The sequence below is a fragment of the Mustela putorius genome, unplaced genomic scaffold, assembly GCF_011764305.1.
Source record: "Mustela putorius furo isolate JIRA1106 unplaced genomic scaffold, ASM1176430v1.1 tig00003859_pilon_pilon_pilon, whole genome shotgun sequence".
NCBI lineage: Eukaryota > Metazoa > Chordata > Mammalia > Carnivora > Mustelidae > Mustela > Mustela putorius.
Window position 1 is genome coordinate 14442485 of NW_025422011.1, and position 19210 is coordinate 14461694.

The 19210-nt window shown below is 41.1% G+C and overlaps 1 protein-coding gene across 4 annotated transcripts in view; it reads left to right on the forward strand.

The window, feature by feature from the left end:
* The window catches only part of MPPED2 (metallophosphoesterase domain containing 2), a 176443-nt gene that overhangs the window by 36800 nt on the left and 120433 nt on the right, over nucleotides 1–19210 (forward strand). For all 4 annotated transcript variants that reach the window (XM_004755903.2, XM_004755902.3, XM_004755901.3 and 1 more), the window contains exon 3: nucleotides 12945–13126. In XM_004755903.2, coding sequence (XP_004755960.1) covers nucleotides 12945–13126 — 182 coding nt within the window. The remainder of the gene's footprint in view (nucleotides 1–12944; nucleotides 13127–19210) is intronic.

Sequence of the window (19210 nt, forward strand, 5' to 3'; positions counted from 1 at the left end):
CCCTGATTTGGAATTAAACACAGTCATTTTATATGTGAACTATCATGAAATCAATAAACAAATGTCGAAATGACATAGAACGAAGGCACTTAAAGAAATCTGGCCAGAGTAAGAACAGAATGTAATTGATTTGTGTCTTATTTTCATGGGTGTACAAAAGACAGAATGAGAGAGAGAGAGAGAAAGGGGTTGGGGGGAGGGAGGGAGAGAGAGAGTTTGCACTCAATGAAAGCTGACTGTTAAAGTACAGTGTATACGTTTGGCTCCTGTAAAATGTGGTCTTAGATCCTTGTCTCTAGTGGGTACTTGAACTGGTGTGAGTAGTCATAACTGTGATCATGATGATTGGGTCTCTGGATTTTGTGAAAATTGGTATCTGAATAATGCATTCCTACGTGATTTGAGCAGTCCTGCTGTGGAGAGGTACAGGCTTTAAAAACTTTAGGAAAATTCAGGTCACCTTATAAATTCAGTGTCTACCTGGGAATTGCCTTGTAAATTTGGCACTCTGACTTAGCCTCCTCACCTTCATATCTCCTATTTAAAAAGCAAAACCAAACCAAACACTGTTCCTTTTATGTCGAATGACATTACTGTAGCTGTCGGCTTGGTGAACTCCTACTACCCTTTCAAGACCCAGATCAAATATACCCACTTTGTGAAGACTTCACTGTCCTCAAATAGAACTAATTCCTTTCTTTGGTATTTCTTACGGAAGAATTTCAATAATGATGGCTAACATTTACTGAGCACTTAATGTGCGCCAGTCCCTTTATAAACAATGGTTACTTAATTGACTTTGTGAGGCAACAACTGCTATCATTCCCAGTTTACAGATGAGATATAATGAAGGCTTAGCGGAGTTTAGTGATGTGTCTATGGTCTCTAAGCTAGGCATGGGAAGAGCCATGGTCTAAACTTAGGTCTTCTTGATGCTTTAAGTGCCTTAAATGACCCCTGAAGGGACCTCTTAATCACTGTATTCTTATTCTTCCTGCTCCTATTCCTACATATGTATACAAAATTCAGGGCCACATTGATTACATCTTGGTATGTACGCCCTCCTAAGCAAAAATCTGAGTGAGCTTCAAGAAGATAAAAATGGCATCTTGGTAACCCCTTGAATAATTCTTCAAAACCTTGACTCATATGGATATAAAATGAACACGTTAAAATTTTTATTTAACTCACTAATAAATGAGGGAACCAAGAAGCTTGCTATAATAGGCTCACAGGAGAATCACAAATTTATCTGGACCGAAAGAATGTTGAGATGAATTTACAAATGGATTCCAAACTAGTGGGGGAGTCCATTGAACCTCCACTGGACAGAAGTTATTTGCAACTATAGATAAGAATTATTTGCATTGCTTTCACTTATCTACAAGTTACCAAGTTGTAAAAGAGCCCAAAGGCTAAGGCGTTTATCCCTTTGGGATCAGATAATGCCCAGAGACTTCAGCATTCCATTAAAAGGATGCTCATTCCATAGTCACCTCTGAGAAACAGTATTACATCACGAAGGGCAGAAGCTCGTGGTTTAGACAGGTTCCAGATCAAGAGTCCCAAGCTTAATGTGGGATCTTAATTAAAATTTGGAGCATACAAAAAAGCACATGCATGTGTACATGCAAATGCACACACATTGTGCAGAGATCTTGAGAGGATTAAATGTAATAATAGAGGAAAATAATACAGGAATATAGGAAAAGCCTCTGGCATATTATAGATACTGCTAAATATTAACTATTTTTATTAGTTATGTAATGTCTAACATACAGTTATTGCTTGATAAACGTTTTTTGAGTGACAAAATCAGGAGGGGACAAACTTGTTTCTGGAAAGTTCTAAATAGTAAATATTTTAGACACTGCAAGCCATGTGGCATCTGTACAATTTTGCCTCTACTCTTAGAGGTTGAAAGTGGCCATAGATCATATTTAAGTGAATGAATGTCACTGCACTAGAGTAAAACTTTCTTTATAGAAACATGCATTGGGCTGTATTTTTTTGTATGGGTTATAGCTTGCTAACCTGTGAACTAAATGAATAAAGTGGTTCATTCAAAAGCTTGAGGTGAAGGACTAATTTCTAGTCATACCTGTTGGTGGACCTTGTCAGGGTCAGTTTGGCCAGTGCTAATTAGAAGTAGTAATATGAGAGCACCTGAGTGGCTCAGTGGGTTGGGCCTCTGCCTTGGGCTCAGGTCATGATCTCAGGGTCCTGGGATCAAGTCCCACATTGGTCTCTCTGCTCAGCAGGGAGCCCGCTTCCCCCACTTCCCCGCCTGCCTCTCTGCCTACTTGTGATCTCTCTGTCAAATAAATAAATAAAATCTTAAAAAAAAAAAAAAGTAGTAGTAACATGATAGACTGTATTTCCCTTTGTTATTGTTCAGAGTAAATTGACTGCTGGAATTACAGTCAGACTTAGATTTGATTGTTTTCAACCAGATGCTAGTTGCGTGATCATGGGCAGGTCACCCATCAGGTCTGTACCTTGGATATACCAACCTTGAGATAATCATGTAAACTATGACATAACTCCACCAAGATCATAAGTATTCGTTTCCAGAGAGGAAGAAGGTTCTCCATGGCTGCGTCTGCTGTGTGGGAAGTATGTAATTTTTTATGGTTGAATAATGGACTGGGTATTTCAGCAAGGGATAAAGATGAAAGATAAAATAGTTCTCTTTATTGTTATGAAACAGGCTCCAGAGTATCATATATTGAGTCTGAAAATGATTGTATTGGATTAACTTTGAAAGGTTGTTAAACATTGGGTTCACGTTAAGTGGTCTTTACAAATAAGCATTTGTTTTGAAATGTACTAACAAGATGTCCCAGCTGTAGCAAAAATGGTGTTTTTGCCTTAGGCATGACTTATTTTTTTGAAAGTAAGTCTATCAACCCAACCCAAAGTTGTAAAAAAAAAAATCACAAATCATTAAAATCCAATGGAAATGGCCACACACTTTAAGGGAGGCCTATTAGCCATGCAAATATGAAGCTAAGTGAACTTCTGATGAGCGCGATTAACTAAACAGTGAATTCCATTAACAACTACTTGTGAGACTTAAAGCCTTGAAAACTTGTCTTTGATGAGTTGGAATGGTAGAGAAAGGCAGTAGACTTTGTTCCTGTTAGCAGTTTTAATAAAAAAAAAAAAAATCTTGTTTACTCAGACCCAACACCTCCTTATGAATGTCACTTCCAATGTTTAAAAAAAAAAAATTAAATGATTGATTGTGTTTTTCATGTCTCCTTAAGGTTCTTTATACTGGACTGAGCCAGATGAAGACTTTTTCAGATGGACCAGTATTTACAAATGACCCACACTTTGTTTTTGAAGTTGTAATTGTAATTATTGATGTAAAAACAAAAGAAAACAAAACGGTGTGCTCTTACATCTGGGTGTGTTGTGTCCTGTAAGAGAAGGTTGTATAGCTGCAGGATGGCAGAGTAGATGCTGAGCAGCCCACTTGGGGCAGAGCCCCTCACTAGCCCTGAGCCTTTGCTGAGCCTCTGCTTCCTCATTTGCAAAATGGGAGAAAGACAGTGGGGGGTTGGGGTGTGGTGGAGGGGGTGGGGGAGGGGGAGGGGTTGTTAGGTTAGAAGGTTGTGAGGTTTCATCTAATCCTTACTTGCCTGAGGGATTAGATGAAAACTATCAGGTGAAGGGCCTCACGTGGCGCCGGACTTCCTAAATGAAGACTGTTGCCATCGATGTCGTTATTACCGTTGTTATTTTCAACCTGAAAAGTTTATGTCTTTTGTATCCAGTTGTCTTAGTCAGTGTGGGTCACTACAACAAATACCATGGATTGGGGGGTTTAAACAGCAGACATTTATTTCTCACAGTTTCAGAGGCTGGGATTCCCACTGTCAGGGTACCCCCCAGTTTGATGCCTGGGGAAAGCCCTTCCCTGGCTTGTGGATGGCTACTTCCTGGCCCTGTCCTCACATGGCCGCCAGAGCGATCATCTTTCTCCATCACTTTTGATGAGGCTGCTAGTCCCATTCATGACCTAATTACCTCCACGTGCTCCATCTCCTCATACTCTCACCTGAGGGATTAGGGATTCAATGTATGAATTTTCGGGGAGGACACAAGTTTAGTCCACGCACGGGCTCCATGATCAAAGTGTGGACAGGATAAAACCACGGAAGACTTAATAGCGTAGGATGTTGTAGTTCATTTGTGGCTACTTCTCTCATTGCGGTCTCCTCATGAGGGCTTCTGGTTTAATATCCTCATCAGCTTTCTAGGACTACTGTTCCATACCCTCTCCTTTCTGTCTTTCCGTCTTTCCATTCCCCACCTCCCCTCACATCCTGCATGGATCCTTAGTTTTCCTAAAAGTCTGCTTTCGTTGTGCCCCCTGTAGCTCTCAGTGGGGGAGGGAGGAGGCTGTTTATGTCCATGGCCTTCAGGGCTGGTTCAGGCCCCACCATCTGGCTGTCTGTGGTCTGGCTCCCCCCGCCCACGGCCTCTCAGACCTTCCACTGCTCACTGTCTTATGACTGCTCCAACCACACCTCCGTACTCCGAGGCTCCCTACACATCTTAAGTGCTTCCACATTGCTCCTTTTATTGCCTGGACAGCCCTTCTTTTCTGCCTAACTTTCCCAATCCTATGCTTATTGAAATCGCAGTTCAAATTCCAGCTTCAGGCCACTCTCTTGCTTCTTTCAGAGCCTGAGGTCCTTTGTCCCAGGCATTGGAAATGGACATACTACCTTGTCCTTTGCCCGCTGTAATGTCCCCTATCCTTCGTCCGAGCCTGCAAGCAGTGCCGGGCATTTTATTCCTTTCCACACAGCGCCTCGCAGAGCCTCGATTATAACACTTTGCGCACTGTTCTGAAAGTTACCTGTTTAAATGCTGGGAAATGACTAAAATTGCAGAAACCAGACACGTTGGTAAGCATTTGGTGAATAAATGAGTTGACGGATCAACTGCAGAATCCTTGAAGGAACCATCCTTGCTGCTTCTTTGCCCTTCTAGAACCTGTCATGGTACCTGGCACAGAAGTAGGTGCCTAAGGAGTGGTTTTGACTGAATGTTTGACCCACGGTGTGGAGTAACAGGGACTCAGTACGATGTCACGTGCCCCCTTTTTCTCAGATGCCAGACCGCTACGCAGAATTGTAAGCCGATTAACTTGGCTGTTAGGTTAGAAGAGAGGGAAACATTTAACTCTGGATATGGTACATTTCCAGGGAGATATTTATGACCCAACAATGTGCCAGCTGGGAGGCTTCAGTGGCTCGTATAGTCGCTAGCCTGACGGGCACTAAAACACCTGAATGGCATTGGTCGGAAGACCATGAATTGCTATCAGATTCAGGGCTTAAAGAATTCAATTGTGACCACTTAATATTCATTGAATGTCGGCACTGTATTTCTGTACTAGGAAAAAATAGACGAGACATACTTTGTGCAGTGGGCTTTGTTAGCTATAATTAGTCGGTGATAGAACAGTGTTGATACAGCAGTCCCGCCGTTAAAGAAAAGCAGTGCCCTTGGTACAAATGTGAATATATTTATACATCTGGTTCTGTTATGCTTACTTACTGTGTTTCAGCACCATTACTGTTCCCGGGGCATGATGGCTAAACTAGGAGAATTTTGCCAGCTCATAGTTTGAGAAAAATGAGAACAGCCCCACTTCTGACGCAACTTAGTTAAATCACATGCCTTTTCATTTTTGTTTTGTTGTGGTAACTGGAATTCTGGCTTTGGTCTCTTTTACACTAGATACCCCTGGAAGCTTTTTCTGCAGCTCTGCATTGCAATTTCACTTCTTTTTCCACATAAAGTCTCCCTAATTCGGATTATGTTTGGATGGATCTGGACTGCGTTTATCTTTGCATTGTCTGGGAAAGCAGAGAGTGAGATTGCAAAGAGAAAGGACACGTTTTAAGCTACTTAAGAGACTGAATTATTTCTGAAGCCTTAAACAAATAGTCATGTAGAAACAATGCAGCTAGTCATGTGGGGTCATTGGGTTTTGCCCCTCTTTTCACACTTACAGAAGAGGCTGGAAGAGAGGTGACTTGCCCAGGGTCACCTTGCTAAGTGATGACCAATGGGTAAAAGTGCAGGAGCTCCTGGACTCCACAAACAGGGCTTTTTAAACAAAACAAAACAAAAGAAGAACACAATGAACTCATCTGTCAAGTAATTTTTTGTTTTTTGTTTTTAAAGATATCATTTATTTATTTGAGAGAGAGAACAGGAGTGAGAGCGCGAGCTGGGGGAGAGGCAGACTCCCAGCTGAGCAGGGAGCCTGATGCGGGACTCCATCCCAGGACCCTGAGATCGTGACCTGAGCTGAAGGCAGACACTAAACCAACTGACTGAGCCATCCAGGTGCCCCTAAAAGTAGTCTTTTTAAAGAGACATGTATTTGGAAATATTTACAGTCAGTTTGCACGTGTTGACTTGACTTGACACACGTTCCTCTTGAATGAGGAACACTTTTAATTTCTACCAGTGTTCTAAAAATCAAACTTTTAAATTGCTCACTTCCCCCAACGTACTGCAATATGCAGACTTTTATGAGGTTTTAAGAGATTCCTTTTGACTAGGTAGCTTACATGAGAATTGAGGGGTCAATATAGCCAGCATAATAATTTGAGTGTTTTGAGAGTGAACTCCAAAAATTTTTAAGCTGACTCAGTAGATCTTTTTTTTTTTTTTAAAGATTTTATTTATTTATTTGACAGACAGAGATCACAAGTAGGCAGAGAGAGAGAAAGGGAAGCAGGCTCTCTGCCAAGCAGAGAGCCCGATGTAGGGCTCCATCCCAGGACCCTGGGATCATGACCTGAGTCGAAGGCAGAAGCTTTAACCCATTGAGCCACCCAGGCTCCCCAGGCTGACTCAGTAGATCTTAATGGCTACTAGAGTTTAGGTGATCTGCTAGCATTTTATAATTTTTATCTTTTTTATTCTCCAAGTGTCAGCATTTTTTTTAGTTTGCAGAATTAAGTGGGTGGAAAGAGAAACTGCAAGTTAGGAAATCTGAATTCTAGTTCTTTAGAGTGGAGAAACCTGTAATTGTAGTAGTTATCTGTTTATTTTAATGTGTAGTTAAAATCTCAGTTATGAATTCAGAAATGATATTGTTTAGGAAAAAACTTTAAAAAAAATATAAAAGGGTAGGGCACTTAACAGAAACTAAGTAGCAGTATATATGAGTAAGGAAGACAGTCCAAGAAGTGGAACAGAGGATGAGACAATCTCTAAAGTCTCTTCCAATGTAAAATTCTGTGATTTTACTAATTACACCTGGTGTTTGGATTTCATTGTTTTGCTGGCGGGCTTTGCATATCTTTAGCAAACAATATATCTAGGGTGAATATAATTTTGGCTTTCATGCCACCTAAGTTTTCTGGGTAAAAAAATGAAAGCTTCAGTGTCACATTGGAAAACTTTTTAGAGATAAGGTCAGCAGAATGCCACGAACAGCATCAGGATTTGCTAGTGGGATGAGGGTGGTAAATGACGTTTGATTCCCATTAGAAGGCTTTGTAAGGGTAGTAGTCCATTCTCACTCTGAATTATAGGCTAATTGTGTACATAAGGCTTTCCTTGCACACATGGTCTAAAGAAGAAATCCATGTCGTGACAAATGACACGATTATAGCTTTTATGAAGATCTGTCCATGGGGCTTGCAACACTATACAAATTTGTTATTGGGAAAAATAACAGATATTGTCAGAAGAATATTCCATAGTGGAAGCAGTAATATTATCATATTTTTTATGGGCAAAACACTCTTAACGTGTCAAGACTGAATAAATGAGAATGGTTTATTTGTTTGAATATGCAGTAAAATATATCAACACTTGATAGTCAAGCTTCAAGAACAAGATTTGAGGCTTGGCACAAACCTTGGAGACTGAATTAGAAAACGTTCTGATGATAGCTCCTCTTGGAGAGACCACCAGTGTGCCCAGCACTGTCATCTCTCCACCATCCCTAACAGCGTTTGTCTTTGATACGCAGCTCACTGGTCCATGAATTCACAAGTCCATAAATTCTGACACTGTCCCGGGAGGTGGTCAGACCAGCTGGATCGTGTGGAGGAAAAGAGACCAGTAGGGCTCTGTGGGCACTGGAAATCTAAACACACAAGGAGAGCTGAAGAAACCAGGGCTCCTTGATTAGGGTGGAGAAGATATTAGGGGATTATGGTACTTGTCCTCAAATATTTGAAGAACCTCCAAAGGGAAAAGGGGACTGGATACCTATTCTGTGGTATTTCACATGCAGAATATTGGGATGAAAGAAGAAAATAAGGGAAAAATATCAATGTAGTTATTGACCGTGGGGTATGTGTCCTGACTGTGCTGGGTGTTGGGTTTGTGACCTCCTTTAACTCTCAGAAAGTCCCAGTGTGGTCGCTGTTACCTCCTTGTAGAGGAAGAGATGGAAGTCAGAGAAACTAAAAGGTACTACTTCTACTAAGAGTAGCAAAAATATTACCACTTAGTAAAAAAACCAAAACCACTTACTGAGTGTCTGCTCTGTGTCAGACTGTTCTAAATGCTTTGAGTACATGATACCTTTTTATCCTCACAGCAGTCCTTTGGGAGAGGTACTATTTTTATATCCATTTTATTGGTGAGGAAACCAAGACACAGGAGTTAAGTCGCTTGCTTGGTGTCACACTGTTAATAAATCTGGAGTGAGAGTCAAAGCAGATAGCCAAGCCTGCTTCACTCTTCGGTCATTCTGTGTCTTTGCTTTCTGAGAATGTGCCATGTGCCAGACCCAGTATTTGACAATTTATATCCTCATAGCAACATAGAAGATTAGGCGTTACTATTCCCATTTTACAGATGAGGGGAAAAAAAGTGAAGCCCCAAAGAATGAAATGACTTACCAGAAGCAAATACCTCAGCCAACATTGTTCATTTTCAGGCTCTGGGCCAATCTCTTTGGACCATGCTCAGCTTTCTCTGTGCCTGCAGAGATGTAGACTGAATCAGAAACTTTTTAGCAAGTAGAACTGTCGAGAAAACCAGAATGTGGGGCCCCAGAGAAGAGAAGGGAGCTCAGGAGCTCTCCTTCTCTGGAAACCTTGGGAAGAAAACTTGTGTCAGTTAGGCAGAGATGGGGTAAAAGAGATTCAAGCTTCGTGTAAAACATTGAACCCAGGCACCCAGTGGCGCCTGGGTGGCTCAGTCGTAAGGCGTCTGCCTTCGGCTCACGTCTGATCCCTGGGTCCTGGGATGAAGCCCCGCATCAGGCTCCCTGCTCAGCGGGAGGCCTGCTTCTCCATCTCCCACTCCCCCTGCTTGTGTTCCCTCTCTCGCTGTGGCTCTCTCTGTCAAATTAATAAATAAAAACAAACAAAACAAAACGAAAAACATTGAACCCAGTGCCCGCTAAGGTTTTGTCCGGTGCTGAGATTTTTATGATGCTGTGTTTTCTTCTCATCTTCCCATGTCATCTTGTTTTCCCCTGGGTGTACTCAAATGTACGTGCAAATCTCACGGTGATATTTGAATCTGGCTCTGGGGGTTAGATTGCCTTGGTAAGATACTCACTTGCGAGGATACTTGACATGATGCCTTAGGGGAAATGGTCGATCATTTGAGAAGTCAGCAGCATAAACAGTAAGCAGTGAAGTTAACTAAGACAGAAAATGTAGTCTGTGGGTCTTCGCACAATGTGAACAGGTAGATCTATTGGTAGTCGGGGCCTCCCTTAGACGTGCTGTTACGGTGAAAATACTTGACTGCCTTGACTTTTATTTCCAAAGCATTTAGCAAATGCCCAATTTGGAAATAGTAGTTTCCTGAGGGTTGTCTTAACTTTAATTATATCTGTTGCAACTTGCCTACTCTGCTGGATGTCTTATTTTCAACTCTGAATGTCTTTGGGTGGACGTGTCTTCCTTCTTGGGACCCCGGGGTGCTATTTGTCATGTTATCCTGCAGCGTGCCTCTGGCATGCTGTGCTGTTTTGTGTCCTGAAGCCCTCTCTTGCCTTGTTTTGAGTTCTGGGAGTAACAAAGGACATTCCTGTCTCTGGGTCAGAGGATATACATGACTTACGCATTTGCCTATTTATACCTCCCCCATTCCTTCCCCAAGTCTCTACCTCGAATCAATCCTCCATATCACTCTTAAATATCCACCTGATTCTCTCTGGTGACATCAAGTTGGTGATCTTGGTGGGTGAACCTTCTTAGTCAGTCTTCCTGTATACTTTTTTTTTTTTTTAAAGATTTTTATTTATTTATTTGACAGAGATCACAAGTAGGCAGAGAGACAGGCAGAGAGAGGGAGAAAAGGAAGCAGGCTCCCCGAAGAGCAGAGAGCCCCATGCGGGACTCGATCCCAGGACCCTGGGATCATGACCTGAAAGGCATGGGCCATCCAGGCCCCCCTCTTTCTGTATACTTTTGACTCATTTTATTTCAGCTCAAAGCTAAGCAGATGCATTTTCTCCCTTTTCCCTTTCCCCTCTATTTTTCTATTCTGTGGCCTTTCTTTCACTATTAATTCTGTTGGACATTAAAATGTTTCTCTGGAGGACATGGGAAGGTGGGGCGAGAAGTGAAGCCACTTAAAATTGGTGTTCTTGTCCGTGGCCTCAGAAAGTTATTGCCCAATGTAGAACTAAGATGGGAATCAGACAGATGATGTACCAGAGGATGATCTGCTTCTCTAAATTGAGGAGAAGTCACAGAATAGGGGCCTGTTCACAGTGAAGGGTTTATATCTGTGCTACTTTCTCATAAATTCAAAATGATAACTATAAGGCATGTCCCTCTGATAAGTGATGGATGTGTAAAGGATTTCGATATAGTAGTTGTGCCTGGAGGTCAGCTAAGTTACAGAAAAGAGGAAGTAGAGACTGTGTCTGTATATTCCCATTAGGTTCGGAACTGGAAAATAAAGATGTACTTATGTCTGTATGTATATGCGTATATGAGTATTTGAATTATTCATGTATTTAGAAGTCCAGTGGTTGATATTTATTTAATTTTCATTCAAATGTTGGTGGATTAAGCATCAGTGTGCATGGTCCGATTCCAGGGAGCATCTTAACTTTTGACAGGAAAACAGAATATTACGATCACTTTCACTTTTCCCTTCCAGTCTGCTGCAGAGAACAGTCATTCATTCTCTCAGGAAACTGCTTTTAGAAGACAGGAGATATTGATGAGACTGGAACCACTAAGACTGAGTGTCATAGAGTCTCAGTAATGGAAGGGAAGTCACCGAACACTTCCATGTATATGGAAGAGTCAACATTGGATAGAATCGGAAGGGTTTCCAGGTTACTCATAAGATCTCAGTGGATTAGTGAATATTCTCCATGGTAATAGCGTTATTAATTTCTAGCCTTTACAGGAACAATTCATTAATTTTTTGCAAAGTTAAACTTTTTGGGTTTCCAATTAGACCCACTGCGTTAACCAGTTCATGGCGCCTCCCCCCTCCTCTCCTTTCTTCTTACTTCCCCTCCTTCTCCTGTGACAAAGGGAAAATTACATTAAAAGATTAACCGTTAAAGACATTCAGGACTATCCAGGTTGTCTCTCGATGTCTTTATTCTCCTCACTGAAATTGCCATTGTTAAAACAGATGGTTTCTTTTAGAAAACTGGGAAAAAGAAAGAAAAATTAAACAAAGCCTGTGGAGGTAACACATGTAGGGAATCTCGTGGTGAGCGTTCAGCGTATTCTCTGCTGCATGTTAACGAGGAAGGGTGGGGCTGTGACATGAAATATTGTTCCTTATTTAATGTTTCACACTCTGATCTCCGCATTGCATATTTGCCTCTCTTGTGACCTTCTCTTTGCCTTTATAACTGCTGCTTTTCACCCATAATCCAAAATAAGTGTACATTCCTACAGAGAAATTAAAGGAGGCTGTCAGTGTAGAGTTAATATAGTTAAAGCACCCTTAACTCTGCTACAAACCCCTTAAATAATTAAAACTGTATGCTTGAAGAGTCAGATTTGCATTTCTTTACCAAGTTTATTTAGCACACTTTGTTACACTCAATTAAATGAGACTGTTCTGTTTCATTTTCTTTGCTTCGGGTTGATCATTTTGCCTTTTGATTCTTATGCCCTAGTGTAATTTCACAGTGCTTAGGTCTCTAAAACTATACATATATTAATGCATATGTAGATCTATACACACCCATTAAAAGGCTTACTGTTTGTACTGAATAGAATCTTTGCCCAAGGCATCTGAGCGTTGCAAGTCTGAGGTGTACCTGGGACTACAGATAATTCATGGTGGTAAAGAAGGAGCTTAACAATGTTCTCTTAACATTCAGTGTTTCTCTTTTAAGTCCTGTTATTTTGACGTCCCCTTCTCTCCCCACCGCTTGATTTGCGAATGTCTTAGCAAAGACAAGAAGATACAGGTGTTGAATGGTTGCGGAAAGGAAATTAAATATAAGTTCTATCTATATCTCTCCACCTCTCAGTTGGCAAAGCATGTGCAGGGTGTTCTCTGTAAATTAGTTCACTGCTTAAGTTATGCATGTTTAAGAAGGAATAAATGTAGTTATCCATTTCTTAATGAGTAGTGGGATCAATTGGAGCATGATGAGAGAAAATAGCATAATTTTGCTTCCCCAGTTGGGGTTCAATATCCCTAAACTTCACCATTAATCACTCTATCCGTTTCCTAGGTTATTTCTGATTTTACATGTAAGCTATTCTTTTCTTTTCACTCTCCTCCCAGGTAAGTAAGCCTTTTTGAATTTGGTCATTGGGGTCGGAGATGGGGGATGCTTTCTCCTGTGAACCCCAAAGTCTCCCTTGTTGCAACGGCCGCCTCTGCCTTTGCATCAGTTTATCTGGGCGCGTTCACGGATAACCGTCGATATGTATGTGCAATGACAATGACAAGGGTTCTAATATATTTAACTGTTATGGGATCTGTTATGTCTACTTTAGGGTCGACCCCATCCCATATGACACTCCAAAACCAGCGGGCCACACGCGGTTTGTCTGCATCTCAGACACGCACTCCAGAACAGATGGTATCCAGATGCCTTATGGGGACATCCTTCTCCACACAGGCGATTTCACCGAGCTGGGACTGCCCTCAGAGGTTAAGAAGTTTAATGACTGGTTAGGTAAGGAATGATTGCGTTCTGGCGCCCCCAATTAACCTTTCCCGTCCGAGTGTCACTCACTGCGTCCTAATTGAATTAGAGCACTTGGAAGCCAGCTCAGCCATTTCTTGTATGATATGCGGTGGTGTCTAGCTTTAATCCAATTCTGTTAATTAAAGATGAATTTTTAGATATTTAATTTTACTGTGCATCCTTTCAGTGCCTGGCCTCAGCGGCTCTGGGGCAAAGGGACGGAAAGCTTTGAAACCCATCTCATCTCACTCATGCTGCTTTAATGAGGGCATTCATTGGCACACATGAGACCTAGAATCATATTTTTAATTCATTGGCTCTGCAGTCTTTCCCAGATATTATAAGCAAAGATGTACAATTGACCTACTAGGAAGAGAACATTTCTAAGAAGTGGAGGAGGCTGTGAAAGTATTTCTATGAAGGGAGGGTCCTAGCACAGTGCTGCTTTTGTGGGCAGCTTTCCTAAGAGAACCAATGGGGCCCCTAAAACTCCTGACATGATAAGTTGTCTTGCTGTAAAGCTCCCCAAACTTGGAATGTGAAACCACCCTAGATACACCAAGAAAAGGATAATGACAACTTTGTGGTTACTGTAGAGGCACCCGTAGGTCAAGGGTTATGGCAAAATGTGTGCTCCTGGGTCAGACAGTTGCCAAATATTAGCATTACAAGGCAATCATGGGGTTATTCGTAGCTAGATTAGATGACACATCATCCCCCCTCCCCGACATGTTTTAAAAGAATCCTCTTAGGTGAGGACTAGAAGGCAAGGGTTCTGAGATTTTAGAATCTCTAAAGACACTAAAGAATTATATAGTAAAGAGCAGAAATCATGCTGAAAGAATAATGTCATGAATAATATGTCAGTCAATAAAAATTACTCAGGAGATTTAGGCAGAAAGTTTAAAATTCATTTTGCATCAGACTAAAGCAGGGGCTGAGAAATTTTTGAATAATTGATGAAATGATAAAATGTCTGTGTGAATGGAAAAACAGCATTCATTAATAACAGTTAAAATATTTTTTAAAGCTAAGCCTAACTACCAACATAACAACTTTCAGTTTTCCCCTGACCTTGCCCATCTAGCCACATTTTATGTACTTGGCATCTGAGGATGTATCTGGTCTTTTACTTCTGGCTATTTTCATTGAATATTATTGACATGATTTTCAACGACTTTGCATAATTTTCATGTTCATCCTTTTAAATCGTAACATGACATTAATATTGTTCTGTGCTTTTATTTAATGAGGGAATTCGTCTAAAAATGAATATTGATATTGATAATTTCTCCTCTGATACCTAGCACTGAAATTTGCATTTTCATTTGTATATGTCTTCTTGCTTCTATTGACTTATTTCTTAGGGTAAAATATTGTATAAATTCAATTACTAAGTAAAAGGATATGAAATTCTTTATGGTTTTTGCTGTGTGTCGGCATCTTGCTTTCCAAGGGGATTGTAGCCATGTAGTTTACTAAACAATGAATGGATACACCAATGTAAGCATGATCGCGGCAGCATTGGATATTGGAGCTTTATATTTTGTGCTGTTTTAGTAGTTACTCAGTCATCTCGTTTTAAACAGCGGGATACCTTAAATAACATTCAGCATAATCTCATTTCTATAGATAACTCAGAGATACAGAGAAGTTAAATGACTTTGAGTCTGCTTGTGGCAGAGTTGGGTCTGTAAGCCAGATCTTTTCACTTCTCTTTTGCCTTTGTAAAATTGGCTTTCAAGTACTATTCTCTCTTAATTTTAGCAATTTATATTTATGAACTGTTAGCAGGCTGAATAACTTGAGGTTGAATCATGACAGTCCTAAACTGTTCTGTGAAACTGAATCTCAACGCAGAAATGATCTAGCTGCCTTGACAATGTTGATTCGTAAAGAAAGGGACTAGCACTGTGGGAAGTGTTTATAGAAGTACAAGACAGGATAGACCTGGTTATAATCTTGTTTAGCCACTGACCTTGGGCAACTGAGTTAACCTCTCTTTTCCCCTTGGTTTCCCTCTGCAGAACTAAGGATTAATACTACCTGTCTTTCTGGATTGTTGTGCAGATTAATCAGTAAATGATTGCTGCTAGTAAGTTTTTGTGGGCCATTAATAACTGAATGGGGAATGTGGTGAATGGACCATCAACAGATATTTAAAGGGTAAAAACAAGAAGAGGTCAGAGGAGTTATTTAGTAGATTAGAAGTCAACACTGGGAGATTTTATAAGGGAAAGTACTCTGTAAATGGAAATGTGCCGTAACTAAGGAAATAAAATGATAAGGAAATAAAATGCTAAGGTCCACTTGCACGGTCAGTTTTTTCTCTTCTCCTTTCCCCTCTGATCTTGTGTGGCAGAAATAAGAGGCCTCAGCAGAGGGTGTAGAACACGAGGCCAAAGGGGAGCCCATGGGATAAGGATAAAGTTGGGATCCCATAGGGAAGGACCAGAATAGCTCAGTTACCCTGGCAACCTTATGGTGCTCTCAGAGTGAGAGAGGGTGTGAGATTACGCTCTGCCACTTGGCTCAACAGAAGCCTCGCACCTGAAGAAAGTGCTTCCAGCAACCGTTGCCAGATGACCTAGCAGAATGGAGTCAGGGGTCAGATCGGTCTGGGGCTTTTGTCTTAATAGGGCATCCAACTCTCACTGGCATGGGTCGTTACAGATTTTGGAAGACCCCTCAAGTTCAAAGAACCTCTTATTGATTTCCATCTTTCTGCTTTAGACTCTCCCGATCATTGGAAACAATCTGACCATCCCCCCAGCTCCTTTCTTCTCCAGCAGGCTCCTGTATTTCCACCACAGGCCAGGCATTCCTTCTGTCCCTGTGTCATCCCTCTAAGGTTGGCATTGTTATCCCATCTTCCAGATTGGGGACCTGAAGCTCAGCTGGGGTGACTTACCCAAGGTCGTTTAACAAATAAGCTCAGAGAGATTATCAGAGAAATCCACTCAGATTCACTTGACTACTCAACCTGGGATTGCCTGGCCCCAAGGTGTGACCCCTTTTCTGTTACTACTCTGCTTTGTTGAATGGGCTTGAAGCAACTGGAAGGTTGCACATCAGGCTTGAATTAAAACACAGTAGTTTTTAGCAGTTTCATATGGTAGACGAGTAGCTGTTTGACCATGTGCTATTATTTGAAAGATGTATTTAAGTCCTGCCTGTCTAAAATCTTAACCTTGATCTACCAGCTGCGGGGCCTGAGAATCCCATCATGACTTCCCTGTTGGTTCAGAGATGATGGGTCCTGGTTAATTCATGCATAGGCCACATGGCGGGTGTGACACAAAGTTATTAATGTAAAGTGATTTATGAGATAAGCTAGCACAGCACAGGGTCATAAGAAGATAGAGCTCGAATTAGATAAAGCCAGACTTGGGAAGGTAGGATACCATATGAGGATTGTAAGCAGCTGGGAAGAGCCAGTTTTGAATTCCCTACTCTTGGTAAGTTACTTAAACTCTTGAACCTTGATTTTCTCTTTTGTAAAATGGGCATCATAATAACAGTATACCCCCTGATGGTTGTGCAAATGCATTCTGTGATAAAGCTGAGACCATTCTTAAGGCAGCCCAGGCCTGAAGACAAATTTCAACAACTAGTGTGGATAAAGACAACAGAGCCAGAGGCAAAAAAAAAAAAAAAAAAAAAAAAGAATCCCAAAACCAGAAACTAGAAGGCACTGGTACCACGGATTTAAAGAGGGATTTAGATTGTAAGAGGGAGGACCAAAGGGTATTCAGAGTAGAAGCAGACAACAAGCCCCCCTTACTGGACTCAATCCTAGGACTTTTAGAAGCTTCAGAGGTCCCACCTCCTAATTTGAGAGGAGGGTACACTGGTTGGAGATGAAATGAATTGCTCAGAGTCATTCAGAAAACAGATGGCCACATGGGGACTAGAACTTGAACAGGGAGGGGTGTTGAATGAACCTGTATTATCTGTAAGTGGTAGAGTCCAGACACCATACCTGTTCCCCACCCCCCAAGTACACGTATCATTCATGCTGTCCTCACATGAACTGATGAAGTTGTTCTTGTTATTCATTGTTCTTGCTTATTCATTAGAATAAGCTATTAGTAGCTTCTTCAGTACTTATGAGGACACTGAGCCTGGGTGAAGTTCACTTGTCTATGATCCTAACAACTAGGAGGTAACCTCAGCATTTGAACTTGGGTCCATCGGACTCCCATTTCCTGGGCTATCTTGAAGGGAACAGCCCAGGGTCAGAGAGACATGTACCTTCTTATTGCCAGGGACTGTAGGGTTGTGGGAAAGAGGGACAGATCAATCTTTCCCAGAGAAACTCTTTTTAAAGTGATATTAGGGCCCCTGGGTGGCTCAGTGGGTTAAAGCCTCTGCCTTCGGCTCAGGTCGTGATCTCAGGGTCCTGGGATCAAGTCCCGTATCGGGCTCTCTGCTAAGCAGGGAGCCTGCTTCCCTCTCTCTCTCTGCCTGCCTCTCTGCCTACTTGTGATCTCTCTCTGTCAAATAAACAAATAAATTCGTTAAAAAAAAATAAAGTGATAGTTAAATCCTCTTGTCCCATTAATATGTTAGGTCAGATATGCTACAGGTATGTCACAGGGGAATAGGCTTTGGAGAGCTGAATTGGGATCCTAGCCACTCAACCATTATAACATTTTCTTTTTTATCTTGGCACAAATGCATCCTAATCACAGGCTTGGCTTCAAAATAAATTTGCCAACTATAACACGCTTGCTAGTTACGATGTGATTATTTTTATTGGTAGTAAATTCTGTACCACACTGATATGCCTGAGAGTACATCGTGTAAGCCATTGGGCTACGTGTGGTCTTCCTTCCCTTTACCCGTTTTCTTCCAGCCTGTGCCTCTTTGATATTCTTTACTGTTCTTCACTGTCCACTTGGTTTCACCCCTGCTGTCCTCTCACCTTGAGAATATTTTTGGCAGACGTCTTCTTGAATATGGCTCATGCATATTGAACTTTCATGGTGGTTCTGTAATTGTTTGCTTGTGTCTTCCCCACGAGCCAACAGCGCGTGCCTGACGAGCCTCTTTGTACACCCATTTTGGAGTATAGGGCTTGAGGCACAGTGTGCAGAAATGGTTGTTGAATCCTGGAGTGAATGAATGAACATAAAGGTACAAGGCTTTTTTCTGCCTGTACTTTTGGCATAGACTTTAAAATTATGTAGTTACGGATGTAAAATCTCTCTTTCCTTCTCTTTCTCTTTCTCCTCAAAGTATTTATAGCACTCAATTGGCTATTGTTAATGATTCCTACATATGGTGCAGAAATATTATAAAGGGTTTGTTGTTGTTTTGTTTCCTATTATAATTAGACCAAGTTCTTGGGTGGCCTATTGTTTCTGCCTAAAGATTACATGTAACAATCTGGCCAGTTAGAATCCCTTTTAGCACAGCCCATGAACTTTCCATTAAGACTTTTCCTTGGTCTTGGTTGTTATGTAATAGCTTTGAACTTCCAATTTCTCCAGGCCTGAAAGGAAGAATGAAAAAAAATATTCCCAAGGAAAATCTCAACAAGATTATTTGTATTTGTGGGAGCATTGTATTAGGCATGGTTATAACCAAGTGTGACTGTAACAAACATCACAGATTGTAGACCTATAAATTGATTTTGCTTCTTTCAGAATAATCATATCAGGAGACTGTGTCCTTTCTCCAGCAATCTTGTTGTTGACCCAGAGTTTTGGAGCCGGGCTTTAGGAAAAGCTTTCACAGTCGGGGCTATTAATTTCATTCTTATATATGCATGCTTGATTACTTAGGAAGAAGAGACAAGTGAAAGGGAAAAACAAAATTATCTATGGCCAGAGATAACCACGGTTGACATTTTAGTGTGAATCTTTATGGAATGTTTTCTGTTCATACTTACATACACACACACACACACACTCATATACACACACACACACACACGCATATCTTCTACCAAAATACAGATTTATGGTAGTACTGCTTTATTGTGTGTTTTTCATCTTAATATATCACAACTTTCCACATCAATAAACATGGCTAAAATACTTTGTCCCCCAAAAAGAATATTTTTAA